Source organism: Pyrus communis, chromosome 1 (assembly GCF_041283825.1).
Source record: "Pyrus communis isolate YQ-2024b chromosome 1, ASM4128382v1, whole genome shotgun sequence".
Classification (NCBI taxonomy): Eukaryota; Viridiplantae; Streptophyta; class Magnoliopsida; order Rosales; family Rosaceae; genus Pyrus; species Pyrus communis.
In genome coordinates, this window is record NC_142565.1 from 5,282,649 (window position 1) to 5,299,814 (window position 17,166).

The following is a 17,166-nucleotide window of genomic DNA, read 5'->3' on the forward strand; positions in this document are numbered from 1 at the left end:
CCGGGGATAAGGCTAGCCTTCACGTGATTGTTCACCTCCCGCACCGCACGCTCATCTTGGATCCAAGTCTGATGCCAGCCTGTCGTATAGACCACAATAGGTGGTTCCGACTCATAGGTGACCCACGAATTATCGCACAACCTTCACGTGATCGTAGTACTTGAGCGTACATATTTATACCCTGCTTGTCGTACATGTCACATTAGGTGACTCCGACTCATGTGCTAGCCTAGATTGATGAGCTACAGGTCCAGTTATACAGGTCACGTTAGGTGACTCCGACTGGCATACTATTTTATATTGGTTTCACACCTAACTTACATTTATTATTGCTGAGATATTATGACATGGCATACTTTAGTTTTCGGTGCTCTTGTGCATTGGTTTTTATACCTACGTAGTAGTATTATTTTCTGGAAATTATACGGGATTTACAGCGAGGGGTTACAACGCTTTCAAAAGGTTTTTATTAAAACTTTATTTTTAGACCCACTTACCCTTGTTTTTTTCCCTTTCAGGTGTTAGTAGCAGAGTTTTCATACCGACAATGATTATTGGCAAATCTTAGTGTAGGCGATTATCATCGATGGTATAATTCGCACCCTATTTTACAATACTGTACTTATGCTCTGTCATCACGTGTGAATTGGGTTCATTCCCGCTCACAACGCACTTAGGCACTTTTAGGTTTAAACTTATTCACATTTTCCACATCACTACACTTTATAGCTTCGTCACCTTTCTGGTGTCGGCCATCACAGCTCGATTCGAAGTCCTAGTTGACATTCCGGGTGGGGATGTGTCACCTTATGTGACTGTACCTTTCTCTCCCCCTCAACGCCCCCTCTACGAACGTGTAGCAACTCACGTAGATGTCACAAGTATCATCTAAGTTGGATATTTGGCATCCACAAATGAAAATATCAGTGCACAACATTTGAGTTTACAACTTACATTATTCATGTGAAGATTTTTCCAGTTCTTACATGTACAAAGTCATTTCTCATTACATTAAAAAACAACTCAATAAAATTATGAAAGAAAATTTGTGTTCACACGTTAAATGATGCTTTGCCTACAACAAGAAAATGACCTTAAACTCCTTACTTATAAAAAGTTAGCATTTCTATTCTATAGTATGTCGTACTATTAATTTTATGGTTGGGTGTGTAAACACGAAATTTTTGTAACAAATAACAAGGGATCACGTGTACAAAATAATAATTTGTATTCATGAATTTGTAGGGTTACAATCTCTGTTTACAAGTTTCCTCTAATTCAATCTCCGAATGATGTGTAGATGTGTAGGTTGTTGATCCAAGGGCCACGATGACTTGATCTTGGATGAACGGTTGCCGCGAGGTTTTGACTCTTGGCGATTTGAAGGATCATCACAGGTAGCAGTGCTTAATGATTCTTCGAAGGTTTGGTGCAGAACACAAAGAACTTTCTGAATTCTTCTGACTACTTTGGGAATTTGGGTGCTTGAGTTTTGGCAGCGTCTAGGTGCTTGAATGATTTTTGGATCATTTTCTTTGTCTTGGAGCCTCCTTTGTAGACTCTCTAAGCCTTGACTACGGATGAATTTGGCCTTGATTGTGGGCTTGATTAATTGATGAAAGAACCAAGACTCAATTTGTGGGCCAGTTCGTGATTTGACTTCATCAATTAATATTTGATTAAATTAAATTAAAATCAAATAGTTCATTTTCACCAAGTGTTGACACGTGTCTTTCTTGATGACTCGTCCGACTTTGATGAGTCACATTCACGCATACGATTTACGAGACACATGGCGCATACCATGTATGCTCTGGCATGTCGAAACTTTAATGTGTTGGTGAACATCTATTTCACTGAAATTTCAATGTCTACAGGGTGATAGTAGGAAAAAGACATGTTTTGTTTCCTACTGTTAAACTTTTGGGTAAAATACAAAAAACTATCTTAACTATGGGTCGAACGACACTTTCATACCTCATCTTTTAAAATTGACAATGTCATACCTCATTTTACGAATTTGTGACAATGTCATACCTTCCGTCAGTTTGTTTGTCATCTATTCCGTTAAGTAGTGACGTGGCTTAAAAAAATTAATTAAATATTAAAAACTAAAATTATAAAATCATTTAACAATTTTTTTGGGTAAAGTACAAAAAACTACCTAAACTATGGGTTGAATGACACTTTCATACCTCATCTTACGAATTTGTGACAATATCATACCTTCCGTCAGTTTGTCTGTCATCTAGTCCGTTAAGTAATGACGTGGCTTAAAAAAATTAATTAAATATTAAAAACTAAAATTATAAAATCATTTAACAATTTTTTTTTACATGGGGACCCATCCCTTATCCCCCTCACCTTTCTTCCCTCTTCCTGTTTTCCCCGACCCCAAACCCAGATCCCATCCCCACTTAGCTCTCCCTCGCCGTGCCTAGAACCACCATCCCTCCCCTCTTTCTCTCCCCTTTCTCTTTTTCACATTACAACAGCAGCTTCGTCGACTTTGCCATTATCCGCAAGCTCCAAGCCCTAAACTTCACAAATCTCATCCTCTACACCCACGATGAGAGTTTTTCGTCTCCGAGAACCTAACTGATTCGGTCGTCGACATGCGCCTCGGCGAGCTCACCCTCCGCACCCATAACTCCGCCAGTAAGTCTGCGTCTTCCGACGAGGAGTACCTCTAGCTATCCCAAGCCTTCAGTGATTTCTCCGCCTGCAGCAACAACATATTGAGAGAATTAAAACGGCTCACAAGCTTGTCGTCGCCGGAAAACGCGCTGACCTCTAAATTATCTAAGGCTGTGCCCGAACTGGAACCATGCCATGGGTTTTTGCAGAGGGAGAACTTTTCAACCGAGATCATCGAGAGCATTTTGTCGGAGGATCTTCAGCCGACAATCAAGATCTGCATCGATGGCCTCCAATCGCCGTCGCTTGTCGTGAAGCAATCTGCAGCAGCCAAGCTCTGGCTTTTAGCTAAAAATCGGGTTGATAATCGTGCCTTGATCGCTCTAATTCCTCTATTGCGATGCAACAATCCATGGACGCATGAGCACGCCATCACGGCGCACACCCAGTTTGCGAAATTCCAATTGGGATTTGAATAGGGGAGAAAGAAAAAGATGGATGCACAAGGCAGAGGTGTCAAAGAGGTAGCAACAGAGCACACCCAATTTGCGAAATTCTAATTGGGATTTGATTTGTTTGAGTAAATTAAAAATTGGGGACTGAAATGAGGAAGAAGGGTGAGGGTGATGAGTTCGGGGGAGATAGGTGGGGAAGAAGGTTGAGGGTGATGAGTTTGGGGGGTGGGTTAGGGGAAGACAGGAGCGGGTGGGGATGGGATCTGGGTTTGGGGTGGGGGAAAACAGGAGAAGGGAAGAAAGGTGTGGGGGATAAGGGGTGGGTCCCCATGTAAAAAAAATTGTTAAATGATTTTATAATTTTAGTTTTTAATATTTAATTAATTTTTTTTAAGCCACGTCACTACTTAACGGAATAGATGACAGACAAATTGACAGAAGGTATGACATTGTCACAAATTCGTAAGATGAGGTATGACATTGTCAATTTTAAAAGATGAGGTATGAAAGTGTCATTCGACCCATAGTTGAGATAGTTTTTTATACTTTACCCTAGTTTTTAATATTTAATTAATTTTTAAATATTTTATTAATTTTTTAAGCCACGTCACTACTTAACGGAATAGATGACAGACAAATTGACAGAAGGTATGACATTGTCACAAATTCGTAAGATGAGGTATGATATCGTCAATTTTAAAAGATGAGGTATGAAAGTGTCATTCGACCCATAGTTGAGATAGTTTTTTGTACTTTACCCTAATTTTTAATATTTAATTAATTTTTTAATATTTTATTAATTTTTTTAAGCCACGTCACTACTTAACGGAATAGATGACAAACAAACTAACGGAAGGTATGACATTGTCATAAATTCGTAAGATGAGGTATGACATTGTCAATTTTAAAAGATGAGGTATGAAAGTGTCGTTCGATCCATAGTTGAGGTAGTTTTTTGTACTTTACCCTAAACATTTTTACGTTAAGATCTCTATTTTGATTTCTCTCCGGTACATGCTTATAGTTCTGCTAGAGAAATCAATTATTTATATGTTTCACATTCTCAACTTTCTTAAAGTTTGGTAATTGTCCAATTGATAATCTAGGCTAGTTATTGAACCTAATTGACAAAATGCACTTCAATTTCCACAAGATTTCCAACTCCCAATTTTTTAATTTTTCATTTGGATAGTTGTTTGTACCTTAACTCTGACTAAGATATATGGTAAAAGTCATAATAAAGATCTTAAATTTGTTATTTAAGCGGGTGTATTTAATTGGAATTTTGAAGAATTTTAATTCTTTTAATGAATCTAGGGTTATTCAATCAATATTTTAAGTAATTCTTTGAAATTCCATATGTATTCAATCAAGATTTTAAGATAATTTATTAAAATCCTTAATGTAACATCCCACATCACCCATGGGAGTGGATCTTGTAAGCCTTATATGTATATTCACATCTCTACCTAGCACGAGGCATTTTGGAAGTTCACTGGCATCAAGTTCCATTGGAACTCCGAAGTTAAGCTAGTTCGGGCGAGAGTATTCCCAAGATGGGTGACCCACTGGGAAGTTCTCGTGTGAGTTCCTAGAAACAAAACCGTAAGGGCGTGGTTGGGGCCCAAACTGGACAATATCGTGCTACGATGGAGTCGAGCCCTGAATGTGGTGGGGGTCCGGGCCGGGATGTGACAATTTGGTATCGGAGCCAATCCCTGGCCGGAAGTGTACCGATGAGGACGTCGGGGGGTGGATTGTAACATCCCACATCGTCCAGGGGAGCGGATCCTATAAGCCTTATATGTACCTAGCACGAGGCCTTTTGGAAGCTCACTGGCTTCGAGTTCCATCGGAACTCCGAAGTTAAGCAAGTTCGGGCAGGAGCATTCTTAGGATGGGTGACCCATTGGGAAGTTCTCGTGTGAGTTCCCAGAAACAAAATCGTGAGGGCGTCGTCGGGGCCCAAAACGAACAATATCGTGCTACGGTGGAGTTGAGCCTGGGATGTGAGTCATGTGACACTTAAGTTCGGGTGTATTTAATTAGGATTTTAAAGAAGTTCATAACATTTCATGTGTATTCAATTAGAATTTGATTTTAAAGCATTTGAGAAAGTTGAGGAATTAAAGGGAAGTGGAGAGATTTTGTAGTATATTTTAAGCATCCACAAATCTCACATTTTCTCATGAGATTTCGAGGGAATTGAATCAAAATTTTACATGGAATTTCTACAAATAAATAAAACTCCATAAAAATTCATAAAAAAAAAACTCCATAAAAGTTTTCTATTTCGTTGCAATGAATGACGTACTTTTCCCTAAAAAAAAAAAAACTCCATAAAAATCCATGATTTATAAATCCATTAACATCTCTCAAACTCCTAATTTTTTATTTTAAAGGGAGACAATTGGTGGCAAGCCATGATTATCCATCCCTTTTGGGGACCGATAAGACTCACAGAGACATTTCAGTCTCTCATTGTCCACAAGTTGGACTTCCACACCAACCACGGATTTCAAATTCCCAATTAAATACACCCCCCCTAAATATCTAGGAGGTGAGAATTGTGGTATAACTAAAAACCATCTCTCCTAGCTATTTGACTGATTCGTTGGTGTCCCTATCTCCCATATCTAGAGCACATGTAATATACACTCAATGAACATGTTTGTATCTTTAGCTACTATGATTGTCCTAGCTAAGCTAGGAGTGGAATTATATAAGGGTATGCAATTATGCGAGTCGCACAGTAGGATTCTTTTTCTGTCTTTTTTATTTGCCAAATGGAGGAGAATAATTACAATTTACAAGAAGTTTTGTTGAATTTTTTTTTTTAACAATAACAAGTAGGAATTCCTACTCAAAACATCTTTGTGTTCAAATGAGTTTTGTGCTTATGACCAAAATCATTCATACTATGAATCACTCTGTAAAAATCATCTCTACAAAAAAAGAATCAAAACTAAGGTCATTTAGTCAATCTATTGTAGCAAATATACAGACGCTTCATAATGCTTTTACCAATTTCGTTCATCTGTATTTATACGGTTCGATAACTAAATAACGTTAGTTTTTAATTGATTTTTTACATAGGCATCTTTAGATAGTAATTTATAATCTGACATTTTTTTTATCATAAACATGAAATTCTATGAATATGCAACAAACAATTTTGAAAAGAAACTCCTACTCATCTTTTAAGTTGTGAAGTATTATTAAAGAGATTGGAAAACGTCAGCTTGGGAAGGTGTAGTGGGGTATGCTTCAACAATGTTCATGGTACCAAAACCATTGGAGTCAATTCTCATTGGAGATAATGGATCTTTAGAAACTCTACCAAAAGCTCATTAAAATATTAATGATTTTGTTTTTGTTTTTTATTCTTTGAAGTATTGCCCATAAACTTGATTCACATTGTCTGCCAAATGCCCTTTAAATCCTTAGGGATTAGTTGCTTTGTCTCTAATCAAGTGGCATTATAATCCAAAACCCCCCACTCATAATTCAAAACCCTGTCCTTAATTCCTTTGTCATTTGGTTCTCTACTGCAGCGTTCAAGACTTTCTACCCCTCCACCAATCATTTTATAATCCACTAATTTAATCTCGTAATTATGATTAATTTCTATAATTAATCAACCACCTCATCATTTTTTTTCACTTGCAAGAAAGAGGTTGAAACAGCAAAAGTGAACAGGGTTAGGGTTTTATCTGTTGAATTCGAGATGCTTACCATCTTGGTTGTTTGTTTGAAAAATGGTGGGCAAACCTACCTACTATAAATCTACCGTCGGTATTCCACTTTTGTTTTCTTTAATTTCTTTACGAAAATTTATGCCATTCACATCTATTCGATAGTGCTTACTATAGTATAGATTTGAACTCCAAAAGTAAAATATTTAGATCTTGAGCTAAAATTCTCTTGCCAGCCTATGAAAAAAGATACAAATTCAGTTGATTTGAATTACTGTGCATGCATACACAGGACCATTAAAGATTGTTTCTCAAACAAGAAAAAGTCATTTGGTTAATGTGTTGTCAAGTGTATACGTTGTCCTTTCTCAATCATTTGATCACGTCTTGTCATGATCCTTATCATTAAAATTCAAAATTTTCAAGCCCTTTTCATTAGTTTTCCTTTAAAAATATGAAACTGCTAGGGTTTCCAGTTTCTAGGATTTAGGATAAGCTAAGGAGAAAATAATGGTAGTTTGATTTCATACAAATTCTGCTTTACATGGAGTACAAGATTTATACAATAATACATGAGGCTATTCTAGGAAGTCAACTATGAATATCAATACATGATTTTCACGGATCAAGCTATTCCTATATCTAAGGAAGACACGCAATCTTCAATGATACTCCAAGATATTGTCGTTCAATACACCCCCTCAAGGTGAAGTGTGAATGTCAATCACACCCATCTTGCCAAGTAAGGATCGAAACATAGCTTTTCGAAGTGGCTTGGTGAACATGTTAGCTAACTACACTCCAGTGCGAACGTAAGTTGTTGTGATGATCCCTGATTGAATGCGCTCACGAACGACATGACAATCGATTTCTATGTGCTTGGTGCGCTCGTGAAACACTGGATTAACATCTACATGTAGAGCAGCATGATTGTCACAATATAGCTTTGCTAGCACACGATGATCAACTAGTAGGTCAACTAATAAATATTTCATCCATGTAAGCTCGCATGTAGCAGAAGCCATGGCACAATACTCCACTTTTGCTGAAGACCGAGAAATGGTCCTTTGTTTCTTAGTTTTCCAAGACACCAATGCACCACCAAGAAATATACAATAGCCTGTGACGGATCTCCTTGTAAGTGGGCATCGAGCCCAATCGGCATCGTAATAACCAACCAACATTAAGTCCCATTTTGAAGGAAATAGAAATCCTTGTCCAGGTGCCCATTTTAAGTATCGCACGAGGCGATGAACAGCTTCTAGATGTGGTTTTCTTGGTTGTTGCATATATTGACTGAGTATATGAACTACGTATGAAATCTCTGGCATGGTGATCGTAAGATAAATGAGTTTGCCAATAAGCCTCCTATACTTCGAAGCATCGTGAAGAGCTTGTCCTTCCATTTGAGATAACTTCAAGATTTCTTCCATGGGAAATTTTGTAGGTTTGGCACCAAGTAAACCAGCTTCATCAAGAATATCAAGTGTGTATTTCCGTTGAGAAATAGAGATGCCTTGAGAGGACCGGGCCATTTCTACGCTGAAAAAGTATTTTAATGGTTCAATGTCCTTGATTCGAAAATGAGTGTGAAGAAATTGCTTGAGATCACATATAGCCACTTCATCATTACCTGTGATGATCATGTCATCGACGTAGATTAGTACGGTTGTGAATAAGTGATCACGTACCTTGGTGAATAAAAAGTAATCAACATTGGATTGTTGATATCCAGCTTGATGTATGGTCGTGGAAAATTTGGAAAACCAGCTGCGAAAAGCTTATTTGAGCCCATAGAGTGACTTGTTGAGTCGGCATACATTATGCTCCCCCTGTCGACGAAGACCAGGAGGCAATTACATATACACCTCTTCCCCGAGGTCCCCATGGAAGAAATCATTTTATACATCCATTTCGTGGAGAACCAATGACGAATATAAGCCACGGCCAAAAGACAACGAACTGTAATGAGTTTGGCAATAGGGGTGAAGGTTTCTTTGTGGTCGATACTTTCCCGTTGGGTAAAGCCCTTAGCAACAAGACAAGCTTTATAACGTTCGACAGAACCATCTGAATTGTACTTGATTTTATAGACCCATTTACAACCAATGGCCCAATGACTGGGAGGGAGGCGAGTGAGAGTCCATGTATTGTTGTGTTCCAAAGCAAGGAGTTCGGATTGCATGGCAGCTTGCCACTGAAGATCATTATTAGCCTGCTCAAAAGTGGTAGGTTCGACAAAGGTGGAAATAGCACAGGCAAAAAAGCGATGGGAAGAAGAAAGATAAGCATAAGAAACATAGTGAGATAAGGGATAACGAGTACCTGACATGGAAGATGAGTTAGCACCAAGAGCAAGTGATTGGACATGTTATAAATGGTAGCCTTGGACTTGCACAAAGGGTTTAGTAGGACAATGGGAGTGTCGAGTAGTAAAGGGAAGAGGTTGAGGGAATAGGGTCGAGTAAAGGTGGGTAGGTAGACTCGGTAGGAAGTGTGTCTGTGGAAGGTGGTGGGTGTGGAGATGTGTCTGTGAGAGGTGGTACGGGCGTGGTAGTAGGAAGATCAAGGATAAGTTTTGAAGGTATAGACATAGAAGGATCAAGAGGTAGAGGTATGACAACACTATCGGGTTGGTGATCTGGTGGTTGATAAAGAAAAGGAAATTGATCTTCATGAAAGACAACGTCACGAGTAGTGAAAAATTTGTGGGTAGTGAGATTATAGAAACGGTAGCCCTTTTGACCAAGAAGGTATCTAACAAAAATTCATTTCCGAGCACATTGATCAAATTTGTGTGTGGGAGTGAGATTTGTGGCATAACATAAGCAACCAAAAACTCAGAGGTGGTTAAGATTATGAAGGGTATTATGTAAAAGCTCGAAAGGAGTTTTGTGTTGGAGGAGTGGTGTGGGTAAACGATTAATTAAATAACATGCGGTTTGAACACTCCCCCCCCCCCCAACAAAAAAAAAGTTAAAGGTAAATTGGCTTGAAATCGAAGTGCTCTCCCAACATTTAAAGATGGCGAGGTTTCCTTTCAACTACCCCATTTTGTTGGGGAGTTGAAGGACAAGATGTGTGAAACATGATACCTTTGCTATCAAAGAATGATTGTAAAGAAGTGAATTTAGCCCTATTATCTGCCCTAAGTGTTTTGATCGTGCAATTAGATTGTGTTTGAACCCAAGTAATAAAGGAGCATAAAAAGCCTTGTGTTTCAGACTTCAAACACATAAGGTGAATCCAAGTATAACGAGAATAATCATCAACAATGGTAAAAAAAATATTGAGCCCCTGAATGGGAATTGACTCGATAAGGTCCCCAAATATCACAATGTATTAAATCAAAAGGTGCTTTAGATGAAATAAAACTTGATGGAAAAGATAAACGAGTTCGCTTAGCAAGAGGGTAAATGTCACACGAATGACTCGAGTCAAACATAATAGTTGGAACTTGCTTGGTCAAAACTTGTAGAGGGCTGGTGGAAGGGTGTCCTAAGCGTTGGTGCCAAAGGTTGGAATGACGGCTGACGTTGTGGGCAAGGTGAGGATTTTGTGCCAGGGACAAGTAATAGAGCCCATTATATCGCTTTCCTAGGCCAATTGTCCTCCCCGTATCCATGTTCTGTATCACACAAAAAGTGGGAAAGAAAATCACTATGCACTGTAAGGACTCGGTGAGTTTGCTAACGGATAACAAATAGACTCGAAAGTTAGGCACATGTAACACATCATCAAGTTTAATAAGAGGAGTGATTTGAACGGAACCAATAGAGTCTATGGTGGCTTTGCCCCCATTCAGCATGTGTACAAACTCAAACATGGATGAGGTTTTCTTGTCAAGTAAGTGAGGTGAAGGAGAGATGTGGTCCGTTACCCCACTATCAATGATCCAATACAGGGTTTTCTGTGGTAAAACTTCTGATATATTAGACAAGGGTGTAAGTGGTAAGTGTACTTGTGGCATTTGCAAAGTGTCGTGGGTTACCATCATGATTGTTTTTTCTTAAGCATTGCCATGATTTGATTGTACTCTTTAGCAGTGAATTTGGGCCCGTCATTGGTGGTTCCTTTGTGGTGCTGATCAATGTCTTTGGTGACTTCATCGCCAGTCTTCACTTGGTTGGTCGTAAGTTTCCTCTTGTTAGGAAGTGTTACCTTCTTGCCATGATATTTGTGCCCTGGCAGGAAGCCATAAAGATAGAAGCACCGATCTATGGTGTGATATTTTTTATCATAATAGGAGCATTTAAGGGACGGATTACCTCGTTGCATAGCAGGTTCTCTGTTACTTGTCACATTCATGGGATGTAAGTTGTTATTATTGCGGGTAAGAGATACCTCCACTTGTTTCTCTTGTTGTAGAACAAAATAGTATGCCTTCCGAGTGTCTAGGAGTGGCTGCATCAACAAGATTTGCCCATGTACCGCGGCATAGGATTCATTTAATTCCATGAGAAACTGCATCACCCTTTCCCTTTCATCTCGTTCATTAATCTTCTTTAAGCCCTCACAAGTGCATGTTGGAGGCTCATGGTAGGATGTCAATTCATCCTATAATGCCTTCAACTTTGTGTAGTAGATCAAGATCAATTGTTGCTCCTGTCTGTGCTCAACAATTTCTCTCTTAATTTGATAAACACGTGAATTATTTCCTTGGGAAAAACGATCACATAGGTTTGCCCACACATCTGCTGCTGATGTGTAGTAAGAAACGCTACTTGCGATGTCTTCATGCATAGAGTTCAGGATCCACCCAAGGACCATGCCATTGCATCGTTTCCACAATGCAAATTGTTTGTCTGTTTTAACAGGAGGGTCAATGGTTCCATCGACCAAGCCCAACTTGTTCTTCGCACTCAGATTGATACGCATAGCACTGCTCCATGTGTTGTAGTTGTCTCCTTGAAGAGTTTTGGAGACCAAAATGTTCCCAGGTTGATCAGATATATGTAATATGAATGGGTTCGAGATGTCAGTAGCCATCTCTGTTGGTTTTGGATTTGCTGCTGATTCACTCATGATGATAGTATTGTTTGGTTAAGGTGCGGAAGCATTGGGTATTCAGAGTCACCAGAAACGGTGCCCTGATACCCTGTTAAAAATTTGAAGCTGCTAAGGTTTCGTGTTTCTAGGATTTAGGATACGCGAGGGAGAAAATAATGGTAGTTTGATTTCATACAAATTCTACTTTACATGGAGTACAAGATTTATACAATAATACATGAGGCTATTCTCGGAAGTCAACTATGAATATCAATACATGATTTACACGGATCAAGCTATTCCTATAACTAAGGAAGACACACAATCTTCAATGATACTCCAAGATATTGTCGTTCAATATCTTTAACATGTCATGATACTGATGATGAGGATGAGTGGTCGGTGAAAAAAATGTAAAACTCTCCTATAATTAGCTTTTGCTACAATAAAAGAAATTTTTTTATTTATTAGAACAGTATACGTGCAGCCGCTAATCACTGCGACAAAATTCCGACATAAACAAGTATGGTAACTATGTAGTAATTTGGTTTTGGGTGGGAAATGACATTGAACATGATTAGTGTTGAGGATTATGCATGGAATGTGATCATTTAAATGGAATTTATTTCTAATAAACATGATGAAATCATGGAATTTAATCATGATGCACTGCGGCATGCTACATTTTGTTACTGGCGACCATGTGACCATCACATTTCTCACTTTCTCACAACATGTTTCCGACATCGATAGGTGTGAAATCATGGCAATTCTCTCATCGATTTTCCTATCACTATTGATTTTTTTTTTTTTTTTTTTCCTGTAAGTCTGTAACTATAATGTCTAATCTATTTTCTTTACAGCATAAGCCATCTGTTTGATCAGACTTATGTATAAAGCTCACAGTGTAGATAAGGATAATTACTTGGAAAGTGGTTTGCCCTTTCATTTGTTCTAAAAAGCATTAGCTTTTTCATAATTTCACATAAACCCTAATCCCAAAATACTTATCACAGGATTTGGTTTTTATCTTTTCTTTGGGTGGTTACATTGTGTTTTCGTTTTGCCTCGGTTGGGCCTCCCTTTTGAAAATGTTCCATATCGAATGTCATCATTCAGCTGCCCAGGCTGAGAACCATATCCTCTAAAGGATCACGTCATCCGTATACCTCGACACATAACGAAGTAAGACCCTATATATTAGGGATGCACTTGATTGTGTGTTAAGTATACAGATGAGCTGGTCCTCTAGATGGACACAAGAATTTTTCCCGTGATATGATGGCAGTAGGGCAGGAGGCCGGGTTTACCCTCCCTCCGTCCCATGCCATACAAAATCGGAAGTTCCACACTTCAAACCAGAAAGGTATAAAATTTCCCCATGTCAACACACATCCGTGGTATTTTTCTCTCCAAACCTTCCCTGGTTTTTTCTCCCCAAACCTCCCCGGTCCAAGGCCCGGCAAAAGTACCCGGTCTGAGGCCGGGCAGGAGTAGGGTTTTGTCAGGTAAAATTGCCATCGCTTATGACTCCATGACATGACTCGGCAACTGACACGAAATCATTTCAGGAATAAGTGTGCTACTCGATTTGGAGAAAAGAGAGCTAATGCTGATAGATAATAAGTAGATGACTTGTAAAACGATTCTTAATCGCTTCCACCTTTCCATATCAAAGATCAACCCATTCATCTCTAATTTAGTAAATAGAAGAACAAAGATATCATATCCTGCACAGCCAATGAACACGGTTTAAACACGATATATACAACAATGGTGGTCAAGGTACATATAGAGGATGTAACCCAGAAAGGCTACTTAGAAGATGCAAGGGCTCGGCATGCTTGATGCTTCCCTCTCAAATAAACAAGCATATTTAACATAAGTGAAAGGTGTCATAGTACAAGTCCCATCCCGTGGGAGTGATTATGGATCAACATGGCACGCCAGATCAGTCTTCGTCTTCATCGTCGTCATCATCTTCTTCATCGTCTTCCTGCAATTTGAAAATTCCAATTTATGTTAACATGATCAGAGAAACCCCCATGACGAAAGCAATCCCAATTAGTCAAGTATGAACAAAGGAGCAAATGATTTCCAAATATAAGATGAACCTCATGAATCCCATTTTGACAATCTAGTAAGAGTATATAGTAGGACTGTAGGAGCAATTAATGTTTTTTTTTTTTTTTTTCCCGATTAAAAGTAGGAGCAATTCATTTTTGTTCAGGTAAAAACTGTATCTATCTGACTCAGTGCAACATGAACTACTGGTTCACAACAGAAATTGCAGTTGATTTTACATGTCATTTTTATAATAAAATGCTTGAACTTTCTGATATTATAAGATCTTGATAGCATCAGATGAAAGATCAGAACGCATGCAAGATATGAAAGTATCAAAGACTGAACAAAGCAAGCAATAGCACAGCGCAGCCATGCAAGGATTCATATATAGCTTCGAAGATTACCTCAGCACTCTCTTCTTCTTCAACAACCTTCGCAATGGGTTTTGACTTTTCAGCAACTTCTTCCTCGTCATCCTCCGTCTCATCCTGATAGAAGACGTGACGGTCAGAAACTAAAGATAGAGAAAGGATGAAGGGTTTGTTTCTATTAACGTGCAAGTCCATTTATACCTCTTTGTTGTTGTAAGCTTTCATAAGTTTTTCATACTCAGTTTTCCTTTTTGCTGCTTTAGCTTCATATGGAGCTTTCTCCTACCAATGCCGGCCCAGTAAAATAGAAATTAGACAATAAATGCAAGGGACCAAGCAATTGTGACCTGGACTGCATCTACAAAAAGAGAATTAAGCTCACAGAAACTAAGAACTTATATATCCTTTCCTCACTGACTATTTTAATATTGTGCTAAATTACCAACTTGGTACACAATCGAAGATGAAAATTCACCATTTGACACTTCTGCCCTTTAAGTTCATCAGGCAGGCAACAACTACAAAGCCATTTACCCGAATGACAATGGCTATGACACGCAACAAATTTCCATAGCCATCAAATTGCTTTGTGCATAGCTAGGTCCAGTGAGAGCACATTATATCATCCTCCATACATCCCAATACTGTTACTTTCAGAGGATAATACAGTATACCTATACAGTATAGACTTACCGCAGGTGACATAGATTTCCACTTTTCTCCGCCAGCTTTCCCCACCTTCATTCAAGCATCCAGTAATCTCATCAATATCCAACTAAAGATTAAATACCTACCAAACTAAAAAAAACAACACTCTCTACTAAATGAAACATAAAGTATGGAGCTACTTACAGCTGACACAGCTTTCACATTCGGATGCTCTTTCTTGTAAACCGTCCTGAACTCTTCTCTACATTAATTAATTAAAAAACAACTTATTAAAGATTCATTTAAAAGTCTTAACATGTTTCCCTCGCCCATCTCATATAAAGAGAGTACTTACAGAAAAACAAAGAAAGCGCTCGCAGGTCTCTTTGGTTTATTGGGGTCCTTCTTGCCCAATTTTGCGTTCTTCGCAAGTTTTCGGCGGCTCTTGTCAGCCTCAATCGCCGCCTTTCGTTTTCCCACCTTTCTGAATTGAAGAAAATTAAACATAAACATAATATTACGTTTCAAGGAAAGCTATTTAAGACTCACATCTGACACTGCCTCACTAATTATTAATCTAAAGTTTCACTCAAGAAAGTCATTCATATAGAGAATTTCGATTAAAGAAAATTACACGTCCTCAACAGGCTTTAATACTTCTTTCTTGTCCTTCTTCACAGGTCCTTTGCCCTTGGAAGCCTTCATTCTCAACAGACTGATTTCTGGAAAACATACAATTCAATTAAAAAACACCACTGCCAAGTCCAACGGAAAGAAAACAGATATGGTAGTAACAATGGATGAAACCTGTGCACATGACATTTTGGACGGAATAATAGATGACGTCCAAAAAAGTTGTCGTACGCCCTACATTGGCCTATTTCAAAAAAAAGGGAAATGATTTTCACAATCCATTTCTCCCCCTACAAACCCTTCTTTATGTTTTGGCCATGGGGTGTGTGAAAATGATTTCCCTTGAAGAAGTACAGAATTGGCCAAAACGAAGTTCAAGCCCTAATTTAACGCTAGGGTGAAAATTCAGGCCGCAAAACGGGCATATTACCCTTAAAAAAATACTAATTATGGATAATAATCAAGGAGCTGCTATTTGCCCTGGTAAAATGCCATTAAGCACTACAACCTAGTGCACAGAAAATAAAGAGGGAAGGAGTGCAAATGACATTTTTGAGGTGCTAAAAACACTTCTCTTTAATCAAACTACTAATCTTTACCTTAATTATGACTTTTCATCAAGTTTTAATCTTTTCCTTTTTCTTTTGAGGATGTTCTTCGAGTTATCAAAAGTTATAATACCATGCTGTATTAACATTAAATTCTAACCCTAATAAAACCATTGCTGAATCTGAGAAGTCAAACCATTCAGTTCAACTTTCCAGGAAATTTAAGCAAGTTATACTACTGGCAGAAGAGTAAAAATTTCTATATTTTCTCAGCAGCCAAGCAGAATTGTCAATACCAAATCAAAGAAATAAAACAGCTACGAAGAAAAATAGAACGATCACCAACCCAGATGGTTGAAATTGTCAACAGGCAAGTGAATTATGCAAACAAATGATCAGCAGACTGAAAATATGAGCAAAAATAATAAAAATTTATAAATTAATCTGAGAGAAAAGTAAAAGAAAATGGAAGAATCGCATACCTCTTGGTTTTGGAGAGAAGGGAACGCAACAGGGGAAAGGAGAGGGGGGGAGAGAGAGAGAGAGAGAGAGAGAGAGAGTAGTGTGACTAAAGCAAGTTCAAGCTAAGAAAACCAAAGACAAAAAAAGTAGAGAGATATTTGTGGGAAGTCATCAGGTCCATCGAGAGGGAGAGATGCCAAGAAGATATGTCTGTGAACTCTAGCAGCTGACACGTCTGTGGAACCACTGAGCTAGTTGACCATTTAATTTCCATTTTTCTTTTTTTTTTTGATGAACTTTTTTTTTATAATTTTTTTTCTTTTTTTGGGCTCTGGTCATGCTACATGTATATACATACATACAAGATAATTGATGGGTTTTGATTGGATAGCATAAAAAAACATGTGTCACAGTATTAGTAAAAAGACACATAAAAAGGAGACAGCAAACCTAAAGATGGAAAATGATTCTCTACCCTTCTATTCTCATTCTCTTTTATCTCCTCTTCTCACACATTGTTTTTTATCTTATTATCTCTATAAAAAAAATTAATGTAAAATATTAACGTGACTTAACCGTAATCATTCAAATAAGAGGACATAGAAAGATAAAAAGATTAAAATGGTAGAGAATTCACCTCCAAAGCCGGTGCCATTTGGTA

At 38.2% G+C, this 17,166-nt stretch overlaps 1 protein-coding gene and 1 pseudogene across 2 annotated transcripts; both read right to left on the reverse strand.

The window, feature by feature from the left end:
* Window positions 1-7,581: 7,581 nt before the first annotated feature.
* LOC137721221 (secreted RxLR effector protein 161 pseudogene) lies at window positions 7,582-8,322 on the reverse strand (annotated as a pseudogene).
* Window positions 8,323-13,518: 5,196 nt separating this feature from the next.
* Window positions 13,519-16,744, reverse strand: LOC137720402 (high mobility group B protein 3). Of its 2 annotated transcripts, XM_088694104.1 has the most exons (9): window positions 16,526-16,692; window positions 16,390-16,446; window positions 15,497-15,584; window positions 15,218-15,346; window positions 15,067-15,124; window positions 14,908-14,952; window positions 14,416-14,496; window positions 14,248-14,331; window positions 13,519-13,772 (listed from the first exon to the last, which is right to left on the reverse strand). In XM_088694104.1, exons 3-9 carry the CDS (start codon window positions 15,565-15,567, stop codon window positions 13,728-13,730), a joined length of 513 nt encoding a protein of 170 aa, XP_088550230.1. In that variant the 5' UTR covers window positions 15,568-15,584; window positions 16,390-16,446; window positions 16,526-16,692; the 3' UTR covers window positions 13,519-13,727. The 2 variants fall into 2 exon arrangements, with proteins under 2 accessions (XP_088550230.1, XP_068315571.1); XM_068459470.2 differs by lacking the exon at window positions 16,390-16,446 and having other exon boundaries at window positions 16,526-16,744.
* Between the last annotated feature and the right edge of the window lie 422 nt (window positions 16,745-17,166).

Excerpts from the sequence above, each read along its gene's own strand:
- LOC137720402 (XM_068459470.2), bottom strand. The coding sequence starts at position 15,567 with ATGAAGGCTTCCAAGGGCAAAGGACCTGTGAAGAAGGACAAGAAAGAA. Across the intron at positions 15,125-15,217 it reads AGCGCTTTCTTTGTTTTTCT|AGAAGAGTTCAGGACGGTTT; the intron begins GTAAGTACTCTC and ends TAATTAATGTAG. Across the intron at positions 14,953-15,066 it reads ATGTGAAAGCTGTGTCAGCT|GTGGGGAAAGCTGGCGGAGA; the intron begins GTAAGTAGCTCC and ends GCTTGAATGAAG.